At 41.0% G+C, this 14081-nt stretch overlaps 4 protein-coding genes across 4 annotated transcripts in view; 2 read left to right on the forward strand and 2 right to left on the reverse strand.

The window, feature by feature from the left end:
* ec (ubiquitin specific peptidase echinus) overlaps positions 1-14081 on the forward strand; it is a 158815-nt gene that overhangs the window by 55564 nt on the left and 89170 nt on the right. The window lies entirely within an intron of this gene.
* On the reverse strand, positions 157-13731 carry LOC110178025 (uncharacterized). Its single transcript, XM_086836660.1, has 7 exons — positions 12900-13731; positions 10368-11287; positions 1677-2621; positions 1068-1619; positions 886-1006; positions 721-820; positions 157-652 (listed from the first exon to the last, which is right to left on the reverse strand). Exons 1-7 carry the CDS (start codon positions 13574-13576, stop codon positions 254-256), a joined length of 3714 nt encoding a protein of 1237 aa, XP_086692786.1. The 5' UTR covers positions 13577-13731; the 3' UTR covers positions 157-253.
* LOC110178028 (RNA-binding protein 4F) lies at positions 2486-5182 on the reverse strand. Its single transcript, XM_086836658.1, has 3 exons — positions 4807-5182; positions 4115-4731; positions 2486-2866 (listed from the first exon to the last, which is right to left on the reverse strand). Exons 1-3 carry the CDS (start codon positions 4822-4824, stop codon positions 2665-2667), a joined length of 837 nt encoding a protein of 278 aa, XP_086692784.1. The 5' UTR covers positions 4825-5182; the 3' UTR covers positions 2486-2664.
* LOC110178017 (uncharacterized) lies at positions 5422-9907 on the forward strand. The gene is made up of 13 exons (XM_020945030.2): positions 5422-5657; positions 5725-5808; positions 5884-5997; positions 6055-6144; positions 6211-6306; positions 6367-6492; positions 6597-7079; positions 7140-7229; positions 7291-8223; positions 8295-8417; positions 8480-8568; positions 8644-9180; positions 9262-9907. Exons 1-13 carry the CDS (start codon positions 5550-5552, stop codon positions 9728-9730), a joined length of 3342 nt encoding a protein of 1113 aa, XP_020800689.2. The 5' UTR covers positions 5422-5549; the 3' UTR covers positions 9731-9907.

Here is a 14081-nt window from a genome sequence, read left to right on the forward strand (position 1 = left end):
GTCGTGTTTTATTGTAATTTCTTTCAGGTTTGTGTCAGGTTGTTGTTTCTCTTTTTTTTTACATTTCAAAATGTATAATGTTTAAGTATTTCGAACCAATGAATAATGTAGATCAAGGGTCTTACGTCTGATTGGTTTTTGTACATTCAATTACAGTTTTGGTTCAGTTGGGTATTCGTGTTGGTTTCTCAAGTCTTCTTTTGTCTTAATCGTCTTCCCCTGTTCCTCTCTCCATGGATGTCCCTCGACCTTCCTAGTAGTGCCTGAAAAACATATTGCGAAAGTCGTCATTCGTCTTGGGTGCTGACTGGGTTGGTTTGCCATTGGATTCAGTCGATGTGGCTGCATCCGATGTAGAAGCAACAGATGTGGATGCACCCGATGTGCCTGCATCCGATGTGCCTGCATCCGATGTGGATGCAACCAATGTAGCTGCAGCCGATGTGGATGGCTTAGCGTCGTCCGCATCCTGGGTTGACTCAATGCGGCGCTTCTTGGCCGCCTCAGCCTCCTGACGTACCACGGTTGTGGGTATCAGTGAGGTAAGCATACGTCTCTTGGGGGCCACCTTGGCCACCCCCACGTTGCCATTAGAGGCTGGAAAACCTTGGGATTTAGCCCTTGGCGGTGGGTTAGATATCATAACAGAAATCTGCAAAGAAACAAGCAGGGAAATGTTATAAATGAAGGAAGTGGTTATCAATAATCCCTAATACTCACGGCAATGTCGCGTAGTTTATGGTTATTTAGCTTAGCCACAGCATTGTTAGCCTCCTCCGGCTTATCATACTCCACATAGGCTATGCCCCTCATACCTTTCCTGCGGAATGAACATGAAAAAAATAAGATGCATATCTCAGAAAGAGAGCGAGAGCTAAAACTCACCGCTTGAAGACCAGGCGCACATCCTTGATGTTGCCATGGTTATTGAAAAGTTGCCCCAACTCTGCCTTGGTGCAGTCCGGATGCACGTTCTTAACAAAGACCTTGTTGGCCTCCAGATCGTCTGCAAAAGGTTAAACCATATTTAATTCATTTCAAGTGATTTTACAGGACAAGTGACTCACGTGAATACTTGGAATAGAATGGACGGACTTCGAAGCCACTCGATTTAGGTGAATATGTTTGGGTTACGAGTTTGGCTAAAGGATTAGCTGCGGGTAATGGAGCTTCCGACTTAGCTGCCGAAGGAGCTTCCGACTTAGCTGGCACTGGAGCAGCATCCGCTTTAGCTGACCCTGAAGCTTCCTTTTTGTCAGCTTCCTGCTTCTCAGATTTCCTCTGCTCTTCGGTCTGTTTAGACTCATCTTTGTCCGTAGTCTTCTTTGCCCTTGAGCGTCTCGAAGAGAAAGTTCTGTTGTTTTGGCTACGTGAATGAAATTCCATTGCCGCATAATCTGACGGTATATTCGTTGCCTGGCAAGCGGCAATTGTATCATAATTGCCAAAACAGCGTTCGTAGCGCCGGAATAGCTCATGGACCATCTGACCATCTGACATATAGGGCTGAGCGAGCGCCTCCTGGAGTATATCACGGGTGCCCTGACCACCATTGTATTCCGATTCCATTTGCGCAAAATTGACCCAAAGCTGGCCGCGCAAATTGGTGCCGGGATAGCCTGGAGAGCAAGAGAGAGATTCAATAGAGGTTTCGAAAGGTAGAGTGCAAAACTTACCCAATATCTGACGCCATATATTGTAACCATTGGAGGGGCTCCTTAGATGAGAATATTCTACCTGAGCCCAAAGCTGCAGGATCTCGTAGCTGGTGTCCGCCTGATCGCCATACAGCTCAGATAAATCCTCCCAGGATTTAAAGAAGGCTTCACGAAGACTGGTAACCTGGCTGGCATTGTCGGCATTGGTGTTCCGAATGCGATACGCCAAATAATCCAAATACAGCTCCACAGTCATGAGCAGATTCCTTGACGTACGTTTCACCATGGCTTGAAACTGTTCATTCACCGATGCCAGATCCAAGTTTTCAAGCTCCATCAGGGCCAGAAGTTTATGATTAAGGCGAGTGGTGGGACGGCAGCGAAAAGCACGCTTGGCCAAGTCAACGCCTGTGCTTTGCAGGAAACCCTTTCCAATGCGGCTAGCAGTTTGGGCGGCTAACTCTGCCTCATCCACATCCACATTATCATCAATATCATCACCCAATACGAATTGAATGTAGGCCAACCACAAGGCATCAGCGGTGGGGAATTTTGATACGGTTCGTTCGAAAATGAACCGAATAACTGAGTTCTTAACACAGTTATTCAGGTTCAAGGCCAAGACATCATTAACGTATGGCGTGTGCATTTTTGCCCAATCCCAGTCCGTTTGCTGTATCTTCATGTCGGCAATGTGCGTCTTAAAGTTAGATACCACATCAATGATGGCCTGCCGATCATCCATACTCAATGTCCATGTGGCGCAATCATTTCTAAGAGGCTCCAAGTATGCGTTACGCGTCACATTACTCGTCATCCGTGCAATCTTTTCACGTAGCTTTAAACCAAAGTCGGGACGCTCTACATCATAATCGGTTATCAATTTAACCCAAAGACGAGAGCTCTCTAGCTGCTCAGTGTGATCCTCCAGGTACCCAACAATAAACTCGGCCAGCGGTATATCTGTGGAAATGGAAAATATATGTTGTTCAGGAGTTCTTAAAGTTCAAAACAGATTTTTTGTGTACTCACTGTAGTGGAAGCTGAGTGCAGTGCAGCATTTAATCTCAAACTGTCTATGCTCCTCGGGAGTTTGGGTTACCACATGGTAAGCCTTGAGATATTTTACCCAGATGTGGGCCGGCACAGTGGCTTCTTCCTTAATAGTTTTTAAGGCCAACTCAATTTTATCAAAATCCTTGAGTTTACTGCGAAGTGGAAGATGGTTTAAGTCATTAAATGTAGGAATATAAATGGGTTTTAAGTCAAGACTAGACATAATTTCATAAATTTAGAACATATTTAGGAATTAACTATAGAAATTTGAAGGTTTATGTTTAAATAAATAAGGATTTAGTTAGAATTGGGCACAAAGTGCTGATATAGCAGCCTTATATACAAAAATTAGAACATAACTAGGTATAAAACCTTGAAAGAACTATAAATAAGTACATATTTAGTTATAAATTTAGGAATTTAAGAAGGTTTACAGTCAAGACCAGACATAATTTCATAAATTTACAACATATTTAGGTATTAACTATAGAAATTTGAAGGTTTCTGTTTAAATAAATAAGGATTTTGTTAGAATTGTGCACAAAGTGCTGATATAGCAGCCTTATATACAAAAATTAGAACATAACTGGGTATAAAACCTTGAAAGAACTATAAATAAATACAGATTTAGTTATAAATTTAGGAATTTAAGAAGGTTTACAGTCAAGACTAGACATTATTTCATAAATTTACGACATATTTAGGTATTAATTATAGAAATTTGAACGTTTCCGTTTAAATAAATAAGGATTTAGTTAGAATTGGGCACAAAATGCTGAAATAGCAGCCTTTATATACAAAATTTAGAACATAACTAGGTATAAAACCTTGAAAGAACTATAAATAAGTACATATTTAGTTATAAATTTAGGAATTTAAGAAGGTTTACAGTCAAGACTAGACATAATTTCATAAATTTACAACATATTTAGGTATTAACTATAGAAATTTGAAGAATCCTGTTTAAATAAATAATGATTTAGTTAGAATTGTGCACAAAGTGCTGATATAGCAGCCTTATATACAAAATTTAGAACATAACTAGGTATAAAACCTTGAAAGATCTATAAATAAATACAGATTAAGTTCTAAATTGCCAAGATCGTAGCTTAAAAATCTCTTAATCAGGTTTTATGCTTAGGTAACTTGAAGATAAACAAATAAGCAATAAAAGCCCAGTTGCCAAGGCCCCCCTTCCCATGCAATTCGAGATCCTGGAGCTTATCTTTAGGCTTATTCCACACAGAACTAATATAAATAAATATTTTAGGGAATTCGAGACTCAAGAAGAACCCAAGCCCCAGGAGTACATTCGGAGAAAATTCCTCTAATATATACAAATACATGGAAATCAAACTTGGACCAAGAACTAGACTTAAACAAAAGATTTAGAAACTTACAAAGCAACTTCGCATAGTTTCACCAGTTGGGAAAATGGCTTCTCGGGCTCCTTCAGCATCTTCTGAAAATTGGCCTCCTGTGCATCGTCATCGCTATCCTCGGTGGTGGAGTAGTGAAGGTTATCCTCCTCACTGTCCGAATCATCGCTCACGCGATTATCCTGATCATTATCATTCTCGTCATAGCTATCGTCCTCTTCCTTGTCCTTTGCCTCGTCGTCGTCATCATTGCTGGAATCATTTTGGGCCGCAGTGGCCTTCGGCGTGGCAGTATTGCGATTTGCTAATGACGGCACTGCGTCCGGTACCGAATCATCATCATTCGATGACATTATTTCAATAGTTGTCAAATCTTCAATGCTGCCAGCGCCGGCAGCGGCGGTAGCGGCGGGAGAATCTAGCAAACGCTGGCGCACAGCTTCGCGATGCTGCTGACGGGCTTCGGCCCTATTCTGCCCGCCTTCCGACTGCTCCCCTTCATCCTGCCCAGTCGTCGTCGGTTGACCGCTGGCAGCCGCAATTAGATTGTTTTCATCATTGGCATCTGCGCCATCAGCGTTGCTCAAGTTCGGCACTGGCGGCATATTGGCCACCGCGTTTTCGAGCTCACGCTCCAGCTGCAAGGGCACGACACAAAAAAAAACCAATATTCCAGAAAATCCCCAAGAAAAACCTAATTTGACGGCACTCACCTGATTCTCCTCGTCCATGCTAGCTAACTGCTAACAGCAAGTTAGCTTCACAATCGCGTTTAATATTCTCTAAATTTTTTTTTTTTTTGTCAATTTTTCACTGATTTTCTCGGAGAAACAAAACTAAAAAATGAACGGAAAAAAAAGTGAACACAAAATACGTTAGCACTTCACAAGTGAAGGCAAGAAAACTTTGTGACACTTTGCTCGAGAATGACAGGATTGTTCTGGACGTCGATTGAAGTTTCAATTTTAATTTTCGTTTCGACTCCGTTTGTTGCCAAGCAGTGTGGCCAATCGTGCCGACCGGTGAAAATCTCGAGCTTATCGATATCGATTATCGACAGCTGGTCACTTGTCACTCGAAAAAAATAATGGTTAAAATACTAAAAACAAAACTAAAAATACTGAAAATATGAAATAAGCAATTTGTATGGGAACAGCCTTTTACAGTTGCCGGTATTTTTAGTAATTTATACATCTAGAAAATACTACAAAAATATAATAAATGTAAATAATATAGTAAATAATATAAATGTATTAAAAAATATACCATATACCAACGTTTGTGGTGACAAAGTTTTTAACGATAGTGGCAATACCGTTTGTCAAGCGCAGCCGGCGTTGCCATATAAGCTTCGAAGAAATTACAGTTAAGTTTTCCTTCACCCATCACTTTTTGACAAGAATTTAACAATTGTTAAATTTGCATAAGTAAGTTAAGTTCTGAGCAATAAACGATTATGAGCTCGAAATTAAAGCCGGAGCAATTAAGTCCCGGTGAGGAGATGATGGCACCAGAATGCAGTTCCACCAACGGCGATTGTGGCGCCAAGAACGCCGACGAAAATGTAAGCACCGCTTTTTACTTTTCAACAAATGAAAATATTGAAAATCTTAATTAACTATATGTATTAGGCATCGAAGGAAGTGGATGGCACAATAGAGACCATGTGCGAACCTGACAAGCCATGGAACAAAGCTGATTTTATCACCAAAATGGTGAGTTGTGTGTAATTTTCGCTTTAAGTGGTATCTTTTGATCTTCAATTTCCTGGAAAACTCCCAAATTATTAGGCACTCCGCAACCTAGAGGCTAATCCAAAGCCCTTGGAGAACCTTAGCAATGAGAGCTCCTTAGTGCCGCCATCCCAAGTGGAAGATACTGCCAAGGAGGCTGCCACCGATAATGTGAGGTTTAATATTTCCTCTTTTAAAATATCTCTCGATATCTGTTATACATATAAGGTAATCAAATCGGAGACAGTTCTTGAGGAACAGGGCCAAGATGTGGACAAGCTTGTAGATTTGTCTTCAACTTCCTTGGACTCGTACGAAGTAAGCTTGTATTTTGTAGCCATGTAAGCAAAAATCCCTTGATTTGTACTCTATTTACGATATTAGGTTATCCTGAGCTCAGATGAAGGGGATCGTGAGGAAATAAATAAAGGCAAAGGAAGCTACATAGCCTCAAGTGCTCAAACTGTTAACCCACAACAAGTAAGCTGTGATTAAAATGTCAACCTTGTTCTCTAAATACCATATATATTCAATATTTAGGAGCTTAAATCGAATCAAGCCGATCGTTTGCCTAAGAAAATGGGTGAAGAAGTCTCAATGGGCTTTGATTTGCCCAAAACATCCTCAAAAGGGAATGAAACAGACGCTAAAGACGCTAATAAAGAGGTGAGTTTTGAATTAGAGGGAGAGAGAGAGAGAGAGAGGGGAGAGGGAGAGATGTATATATGTATTATATTATATTATATTATATCGTTATCCTGGCAAAACAGCTTAATAATACCTTTCGGGGCACCTGTGAGCCATCATCTACCTCGGATGTGGCTCAACCTTATCAAAGACTCAATGAAACGCACTCCCAGAGCCTCTACGAGCTGCCATCTACCTCTAAAGCTGCTTCTTCATCCACCAAAGAGCGATTTGGGATGTCTTTGGAGCCATCATCTACCTCGGATGTGGCTCAACCTAATCAAAAACTCAATGAAACGCACTTCCAGAGCCTCTACGAGATGCCATCTACCTCTAAAGCTGCCTATTTATCCACCAAAGGGCAAATTGGGAACTCTTTGGAGCCATCATCTTCCTCGGATGTGGCTCAACCTTCCCAAGAACACCCCTCATTGCGCTTTAAGGTTGTAAACACAGAAATTGATGAAGAAGTGAGCACGACACGTGATTTTGAGAAGGAGCAAGCCGACCAGGAGGAAAAGGAGAAGGATGAGGCGGAGGATGAGCTTGTGATGCCGTCCTTTTGGGTGAGGAATTTCGAAATAACACGCAGTAATCAAACTATAAACTCTATACTCTATTTATAGCTGGATCCCAGGCGTTTACGATCAGTCCCGCCTCCGAAGAATGTAACCAAGCCTTCGGAGTCAAGTGTGCCTCTCACTTTCTTTGGCAAGGTCTGGTGTAAAGTCATTCTTAGTAACTTGAGCTGTATTTTCCTATTTCCCCTTATTGTAGCTGCACAAGAACAGTCCCCTCTCCTATATGGGTTACGAGGAGTCTGAATGCAATGAAGGGATTGGAAAGCAGAACGCTGAGAACGTGAAAGCTTGTGAAAAGCCTCAGAAAAATGATGATTCTCCTCCCAAGGAAGCTGCACCACAAACGAATGTGGTAAAGGAGGTGTCAAAGTCGATGGACGTGAAGGAAATGAAGGATTCTTCTTCATCTTTGGAAGGGCCTCAGAGCCAAGCTTCTGTTCCTCCACAGGAAAAGAATTCTCCTTCACATAGCAATGATTCTCCGCCATCACGCAGCAATGATTCAACTTTGATTAACTTTAACAAGAATTCAACTTTAACTAACAATGATACGCCTTCACATGACAAGGATTCTCCTGGTTCACCCATCAATAATTCTCATTTGCATACAATAGATTTTGTCTCTTCAAACGGCAACGATTCGCATTCACAGAGCAAGAACTCAGCTCAATTATATTGGAAGGTTTCGCCCACACGAAATCTGGGTTACCGTCATTCACATAGCAAGTATTCATCTTCAACTGATGAAACACAACATGCATTCAACGTGAAGGAAAACATGGAACTGGCAGAGATATCCGAAGTGTATGATCCCGAATTTCCCGCATTGGTCACTTATCTGCCCACCAAGGAGCTAAATGCTGACAATCTTGCCATGATTAACGCCATTCCCACTGCCAGGGTTAGTCACATAAACAAATGGCTTTACAGTCAGTCTTTAAATGCCAACGAGTACGAGCAGGGGGCTATGGAGGCTCTGCCCGAGTACTCGTTGATTATATACAGCGATGATGATGAAGAGGAGGAGCCGGATGAGCAGGAGCAGCAGAAGGAGCAGAAGGCTTTGGATGCCATAATAGAGGGTTTCCAAAATCTGCAACTTAAGGAAGCCATACCAGAGTGGTGCTTGGTGAGTTTCCACTTTTTCTTTGTGGAAATTTATTGTTAATATATGAGTATGTTGATAATCTTTACTTGCAGACCGACTCTGTGTTTTTGGTGGACAAACCCCTGACTGCCATCTCTCGGGATTTCAAGCTGCCGACTATGCCACTTGAGGAGATATGCCCGGTGAAGGATTACCTTAAGATTCGCGTAACCCATGTGAGTTATTAGTTATTATTTAATAGTTATATCTTTCATTATATTTATACTTTCCCCTTCAGGTGTACACCCCCTTTCAGTTCTGGTTCAATGTGGTGGGTCGTGGAATGTTTGACACTGCAGCTCTTTTTGATATGGAAACGGGCATGAAGTAAGTTTCGATGGAGCAGCATTTATTTTGACATTAATCTTCCATTCATTCTGGCTTTCTATTCTCCCCCATCAGCATGTTCTACCAGAATAACCCGAACTTTTTGAGCGCCGTAATGCCGAAATGCTTGATTAAGGCTAATAACATTTGTGCCATTCGTTTGGAGGGTATCTGGCGTCGGGCTAGAATCTTGGCTACTCCACCATCAGGTGCTAATAGCGTTTCCATCTATTACCTGGACTATGGCTATTCCACGGATGTTTTAGCTGCTGATTTACGCTATCTATCGGATATATTTGGTGTAATGCCAGAGCTGGCCATTCGTGGAACCCTCGCTTATATTCATCCATTGGGTCCGCACTGGTCACCGGATAGTATGGAACAATTCCAGCGTCTTGTCATCGATCAGGAGCTTTTCGCTCACATCATAGAATTGGATTTAGTGGAACGTATCGTTTTCCTACGTATTTCGATGAATGAGGAGTTTTACCCATCGATTAATAAGATGCTGGTGGATGCAAATCTGGCTGGACGCAGTCATCATTATGATATGCAGCAGATTAAGAGCAATTTTGGAATACGCCATCGCTATTTGAGGGAGCGTCTGCCCAGGTTTCTTTTGGTTTTTAATGAATATTTCTTAAAATGCATTGGTTTATTATTTATTTTATTATTATTTCTCATTTTTCTTAGCCATGAAATGCTGGAGACACGCGTCTATCCCGTGCTGAACGATGAATTCGAGGTGGCATTCAATGTCATCATCTATAGTCCCTGCTTTGAGAAATTCAAGGTGCCACGTATGAAGAAACGCTATACTGCCCTCCGCCAAGCGCTGGTCGCTTGGATGCCGATCTATCGTAAGACTATGAAGAGCTGGGCCCATCTCTTCAACGAGGCCAAAGCCAAACGAAGGCTGGCACTGAGCGAGGCTCGTGAGGCTTGGCTTTTGCGCGAGAAGGAAGAAAGGGAGAAGAACAGGCGCATAGAGGATCTAATCGAGAGGGTGGAGATGTTAAATGAGCGCGAACCGAAGGATAAGGGTACAGAAAAGGAGGAGATATCCCTTCTATTACGTAAAGAGGAGGAAGAGAATGCCCTACAGGCTGCAAATGATGAAGGTGAATCCCCACAGGTTGGGAGCATGGAGGATATTGATTGATTTAACAGACACGAATCTTTGATATATATACTTGATATATATATATATGTACACATAAGGTTTTTGAGACCTTTAACATTTTTGTTATCAAAACCAGACAGAGGCATGTTCCTACCATTTGTAAACTATAAGCATTTAGGGTCTTAACCCAAAAATACAACAGAGGCTTGTATAATGCATGATTTCTTTATATTTATGTGCCAGATAATGAGCGTTCTTAGGACGTACTACAATATGTTATGTTAATATTAATATTAAAAGCTGCTGGCTCTAGGCATCCTTTTATCAGAGATAGTGGAGATTCAGCTAAGAATTCGCTTTCATATGACAATTTTTTAAATAGGGGCGTTAGGCATCTTTTTATTAAAGGTCCTTGATTATAATTGACGATTTCATATTTTATACATGTTTCCAATTGCTTAAAACCCTTAATTCTAATACTTCTTAATACTCTACAATATAGTTCTCTCAATTATCAAATTTATTGACAAAAAAAAATGGATAGATAATTAACAAGGAATTTGGCTGCTGCTATGTCCACATCTGGCGAGGATTGTAATCACTGGTTAATTCTTTTGGAGCTTCTGGTACTCTCGGAAATGGTTTCATCTTTTTCTTAAGGTTTTTCTTAGTTCTTAGTTCATGCTTTGCTCAGTCGGCTCAGGTGTCTCCCCCATCTCTTGGAGCTGCTGCTGTGGCACCTGTATAGTACCGCTTAGGCTCTGGGAACACTCGGATAGGGATTTGGGTGGGGTGAAGACTTTGAACCAAGGCATCATCAGGGATACGCGACGCCAATTGTTGAGGGCAGGCAGGTCATCTGTTTCCGAAACACTACCGCATTTGACTGAAGGAGGGATGACCAGTGTTGTTGCCTGCTCGTCGTTGGCCAAAGGAGCGGTGGCCATTTCCTGGTCGGAGGACAAGGCGGCTGATACTGGCTGATAGGGCTCATAATGATGATGATGATGATGATGATGGCTTAAGAAACTCGGAGCTGTGCCGATGGCGGTGGAGCTGAGCGAGATGCGGCCCAGCGGCAGGAGCGAACTCTTCTCGCACAGTCGCCGACGCCGTGGCTCCTCCTCTGTCCCCTCCTCGTCCCCCTGCTGAGGAGTAGACACTTCATCGTTGTCCTTGTCCGCGCTCACATCCATCTGCGGTGCATCGTCGGAGTAGGCCTCCAGCCGGAAATGCTCCTCGGCCAGCGTTAGATTGTATTTGTGATCACCCAAGAGGTGTTCCTGGTGCTTACTCCGCCGGTACTGCTCCATTGCATTCTCATCATTCTCGTCATCATCGGATAGGGTTTGCTCGCCACGAAGGAAACGCAATTCCTCCTGTCCATCCTCCTCCTCCGAGGAGATAAAGGATCGGGCCTCACGGCGCAAACGTTTCTCCTGCTCCCTGTAACGATCTTCAATTTCCTGGAGCTCATCCTCCTCCTGGTCCTGGAAGTAGCGCTGTTGTTCCGATGCCAGATCCTCCTCGTCCACCATCATGTCCAGCTGACTGGGCGTTATGTGCTCATAATCCGGACGAACTTGGTGGGAACAACTGCAAATAATTGATGTTTTTTTTTTTAAATTATTTACTTATTTAGTGTAATATTTTAATACCTATTGAATATATCGGATCAATATAATTGGGGGAAAATTAGACACGAGTTACGAGTTTAATTCTTCTATATAACAAAGTTATTCGATATTTAAAATATTGTATATATCATATCTTACGATATTTTCGATTTGAAAACACGAAAGGAATTTTTTCGACTTGTTCAAGTTTAAAAAATCTATAACTTAGCCAAAAATGCATTAATTTCAAATCGGAAAGCTGTTCTATGTTAGTTTTTATTAGGTTGATAAATCTGCATACTCATTATAAGGTTTTTTCAAATTTTAATTTTTATCAATTTTTCAAGATTTGAATGTTGTAAAAATAACGACAAAATTTTGGAAAAAATTGTTAAAAATTTTTTTCGTTTAGATATGGCTAGATCGATTCGGCTGATCATTCTGATCAAGAATATATATGGTTTATAGGGTCGGAAATGATTATTTCACGGCGTTTGAGGCTTCTGACTAAAATTATATTACCATTTTTTAACCGATATTTATATATATTTTTATGTGAATTTTTTTCGACAAATCAAAGTCTAAAAAAAGCATAACTCTGCCAAAAAAGCATTCATTTCAAATCGGAAAGCTGTCCCATGTTAGTTTTTATTAGATTAATAAATCTGCATACTCAATATAATATTTTTTAAAATTTCAATTTTTATCAATTTTTCAAGATTTGAATATTGTAAAAATAACGACAAAATTTTGAAAAAAAATTGGTAAAATTTTGTTTTCGGTCAGATATGGCTAGATCGATTCGCCTGTTGATGCTGATTAAGAATATATATGATTTATGGGGTCGGAAATGACTTTTTCACGGCGTTTGAGGTTTTTGAATAAAATTATATTACCATTTTTGAACTAATATTTATGTATATTTTTAAATGCAATTTTTTTAAATGATCAAAGTTTAAAAAATCAATAACTGAGCCAAAAGTGCATTAATTTCAAATCGGAAAGCTGTTCCAAGTTAGTTTTTATAGGGTTAATAAATCTGCATACTCAGTTTAAAATGTCAAAAAATTTGATTTTTTTGTTCAGTTTTTTAACGATAGTAATTTTAACGATATAAAATTTTGAAAAAAATTTTAATTTTTTTTGTGTGCCTTGGATGGCTAGAACGATTCCCCTGTTGATTCTGATCAAGAATATATATGAAATACAGGGTTGGAAATGACTCCTTCTCATATTTACAATCTTCTGACTTATTACATTAACATTAACTACATCTTCGATATATTAAAGTCAATGTTAAATTTAAAATAAAGTTCACAATATTTTCTCTTTGCTAAGTGTCGATATATAAAAGTTTATATTATGTATATAATATATAATATAAACTATATAATATATAATATAAATTATATAATATATAATACAAGCTCTCTCGCTCCCTAGTGAACGGAACGCTAAAATTGTTGCTTGTGCATAGCAGGCAAGGCGTGGGAGCGAGCAAGAGTTGTTACAATATCATATTTTCTCGCTATATATGATGCATGTTCAAGATGCTTTATATATATTGCTGATCTGATCGGAATAAACCTTACCTTGACTCTGGACTGTGTTGCGGCTGACATTTGCCCGTCAACCGTCGCTGGCAAACCCTCAGCTGACGCCGGAGATTCTGACGTGACTGATCGTTACCATATGATATCCGCTTCGCTGCCCGTTCCCTCCGCTCTTGGGCATCCCGCCGGAAATCGGCAACTGCCTGCATTTTGGACGAGTTCCGGATTTGGGAGAGATATCCACTGACCCCGGCCTCGTTCATCTGGGCATTACGACGCGACAATGCCTTGCCCAGTTCACGGGAACGGATCAAGGCATCGGCACGCTGATGGAAACGTCGTTGCTCCGGCGTAGTTCCGGCAGCTAATCGATTCAAACGATGATGATGAGGATGAGGATGTTGATGTTGATGTCCCTGGAGTTGATGGCGACGCTGGCGGACAGCCTGTGCAGTGGATCCACCACCACCGCGACCATGGGCTCTTTTGGCAGCATTTGCAGCGGCCACCGAGGAGGAGCCGGCGCTCTCCTTAATCTCCTCAATTTCGCGGAACAACCGCTTCAGTCTCACCTGGCGCATCTTCAACTCGATGGTGTGATCATTGAACTCCTGGATCCGTTCGTACTCCTCCCTCAGCCGCTGCAGTTGTCCATTCTTTTTGCTGTTGTTGAACATGCGTCGAAAGTAGGGAGTGGATTTGATCTGATATGACATGGTCGATATCCCTCCAGCTAATGTGTGTCTCGCTAAATTGCTGATGGGTTCTCACTTGTCTCCGTCGTCGTTTCAAATGGCACTTGGAAATTTTGCAGTGTTCCAAAGGTTTTTTTTATACGGAAAAAACCGGATACGTGTGATTTGAAGGTTTACTAGAAAATGAGAAAGGGGAGAGTGGAAAAGCATTGAGATGCCAAAGTCAAGGCTTACTTACAATTATTTTTGTACAAATTACTTAAAATCTATGTTTTTCTGTGATTTTGTGTTGACATAACCTCAAATTTAGAATAGGAAACTGTACCGCAACCAGGAGGTTGCCAGATCAGTTTTTTTTTGCATAGCTGTAAATCTCAGCTGCTGGCCTATCGGTTATCGAAGCTTAGCATTTGTTTATATTGAGAATAATATTTTGACGAGCTGCAGCAATTTAAAAGTGACTCTGTGGAAGAATCTGGACAGTAATCCTTGCCAGAACGTAATCCTTAACCTGCTTCCTCGTACA

Source organism: Drosophila serrata, unplaced genomic scaffold (assembly GCF_035046125.1).
Source record: "Drosophila serrata isolate PLE 108 unplaced genomic scaffold, ASM3504612v1 contig_292, whole genome shotgun sequence".
Taxonomy (NCBI): domain Eukaryota; kingdom Metazoa; phylum Arthropoda; class Insecta; order Diptera; family Drosophilidae; genus Drosophila; species Drosophila serrata.

Excerpts from the sequence above, each read along its gene's own strand:
- LOC110178028 (XM_086836658.1), bottom strand. Across the intron at positions 2,867-4,114 it reads AAACTATGCGAAGTTGCTTT|TAAACTCAAGGATTTTGATA; the intron begins GTAAGTTTCTAA and ends TCCACTTCGCAG.
- LOC110178017 (XM_020945030.2), top strand. The coding sequence starts at position 5,550 with ATGAGCTCGAAATTAAAGCCGGAGCAATTAAGTCCCGGTGAGGAGATG. Across the intron at positions 6,145-6,210 it reads CTTCCTTGGACTCGTACGAA|GTTATCCTGAGCTCAGATGA; the intron begins GTAAGCTTGTAT and ends TTACGATATTAG. Across the intron at positions 6,493-6,596 it reads CTAAAGACGCTAATAAAGAG|CTTAATAATACCTTTCGGGG; the intron begins GTGAGTTTTGAA and ends CTGGCAAAACAG.
- LOC110178025 (XM_086836660.1), bottom strand. The coding sequence starts at position 13,576 with ATGTCATATCAGATCAAATCCACTCCCTACTTTCGACGCATGTTCAAC. Across the intron at positions 1,620-1,676 it reads TATATGGCGTCAGATATTGG|GCTATCCCGGCACCAATTTG; the intron begins GTAAGTTTTGCA and ends CTTGCTCTCCAG. Across the intron at positions 653-720 it reads ATAAACTACGCGACATTGCC|ATTTCTGTTATGATATCTAA; the intron begins GTGAGTATTAGG and ends GTTTCTTTGCAG.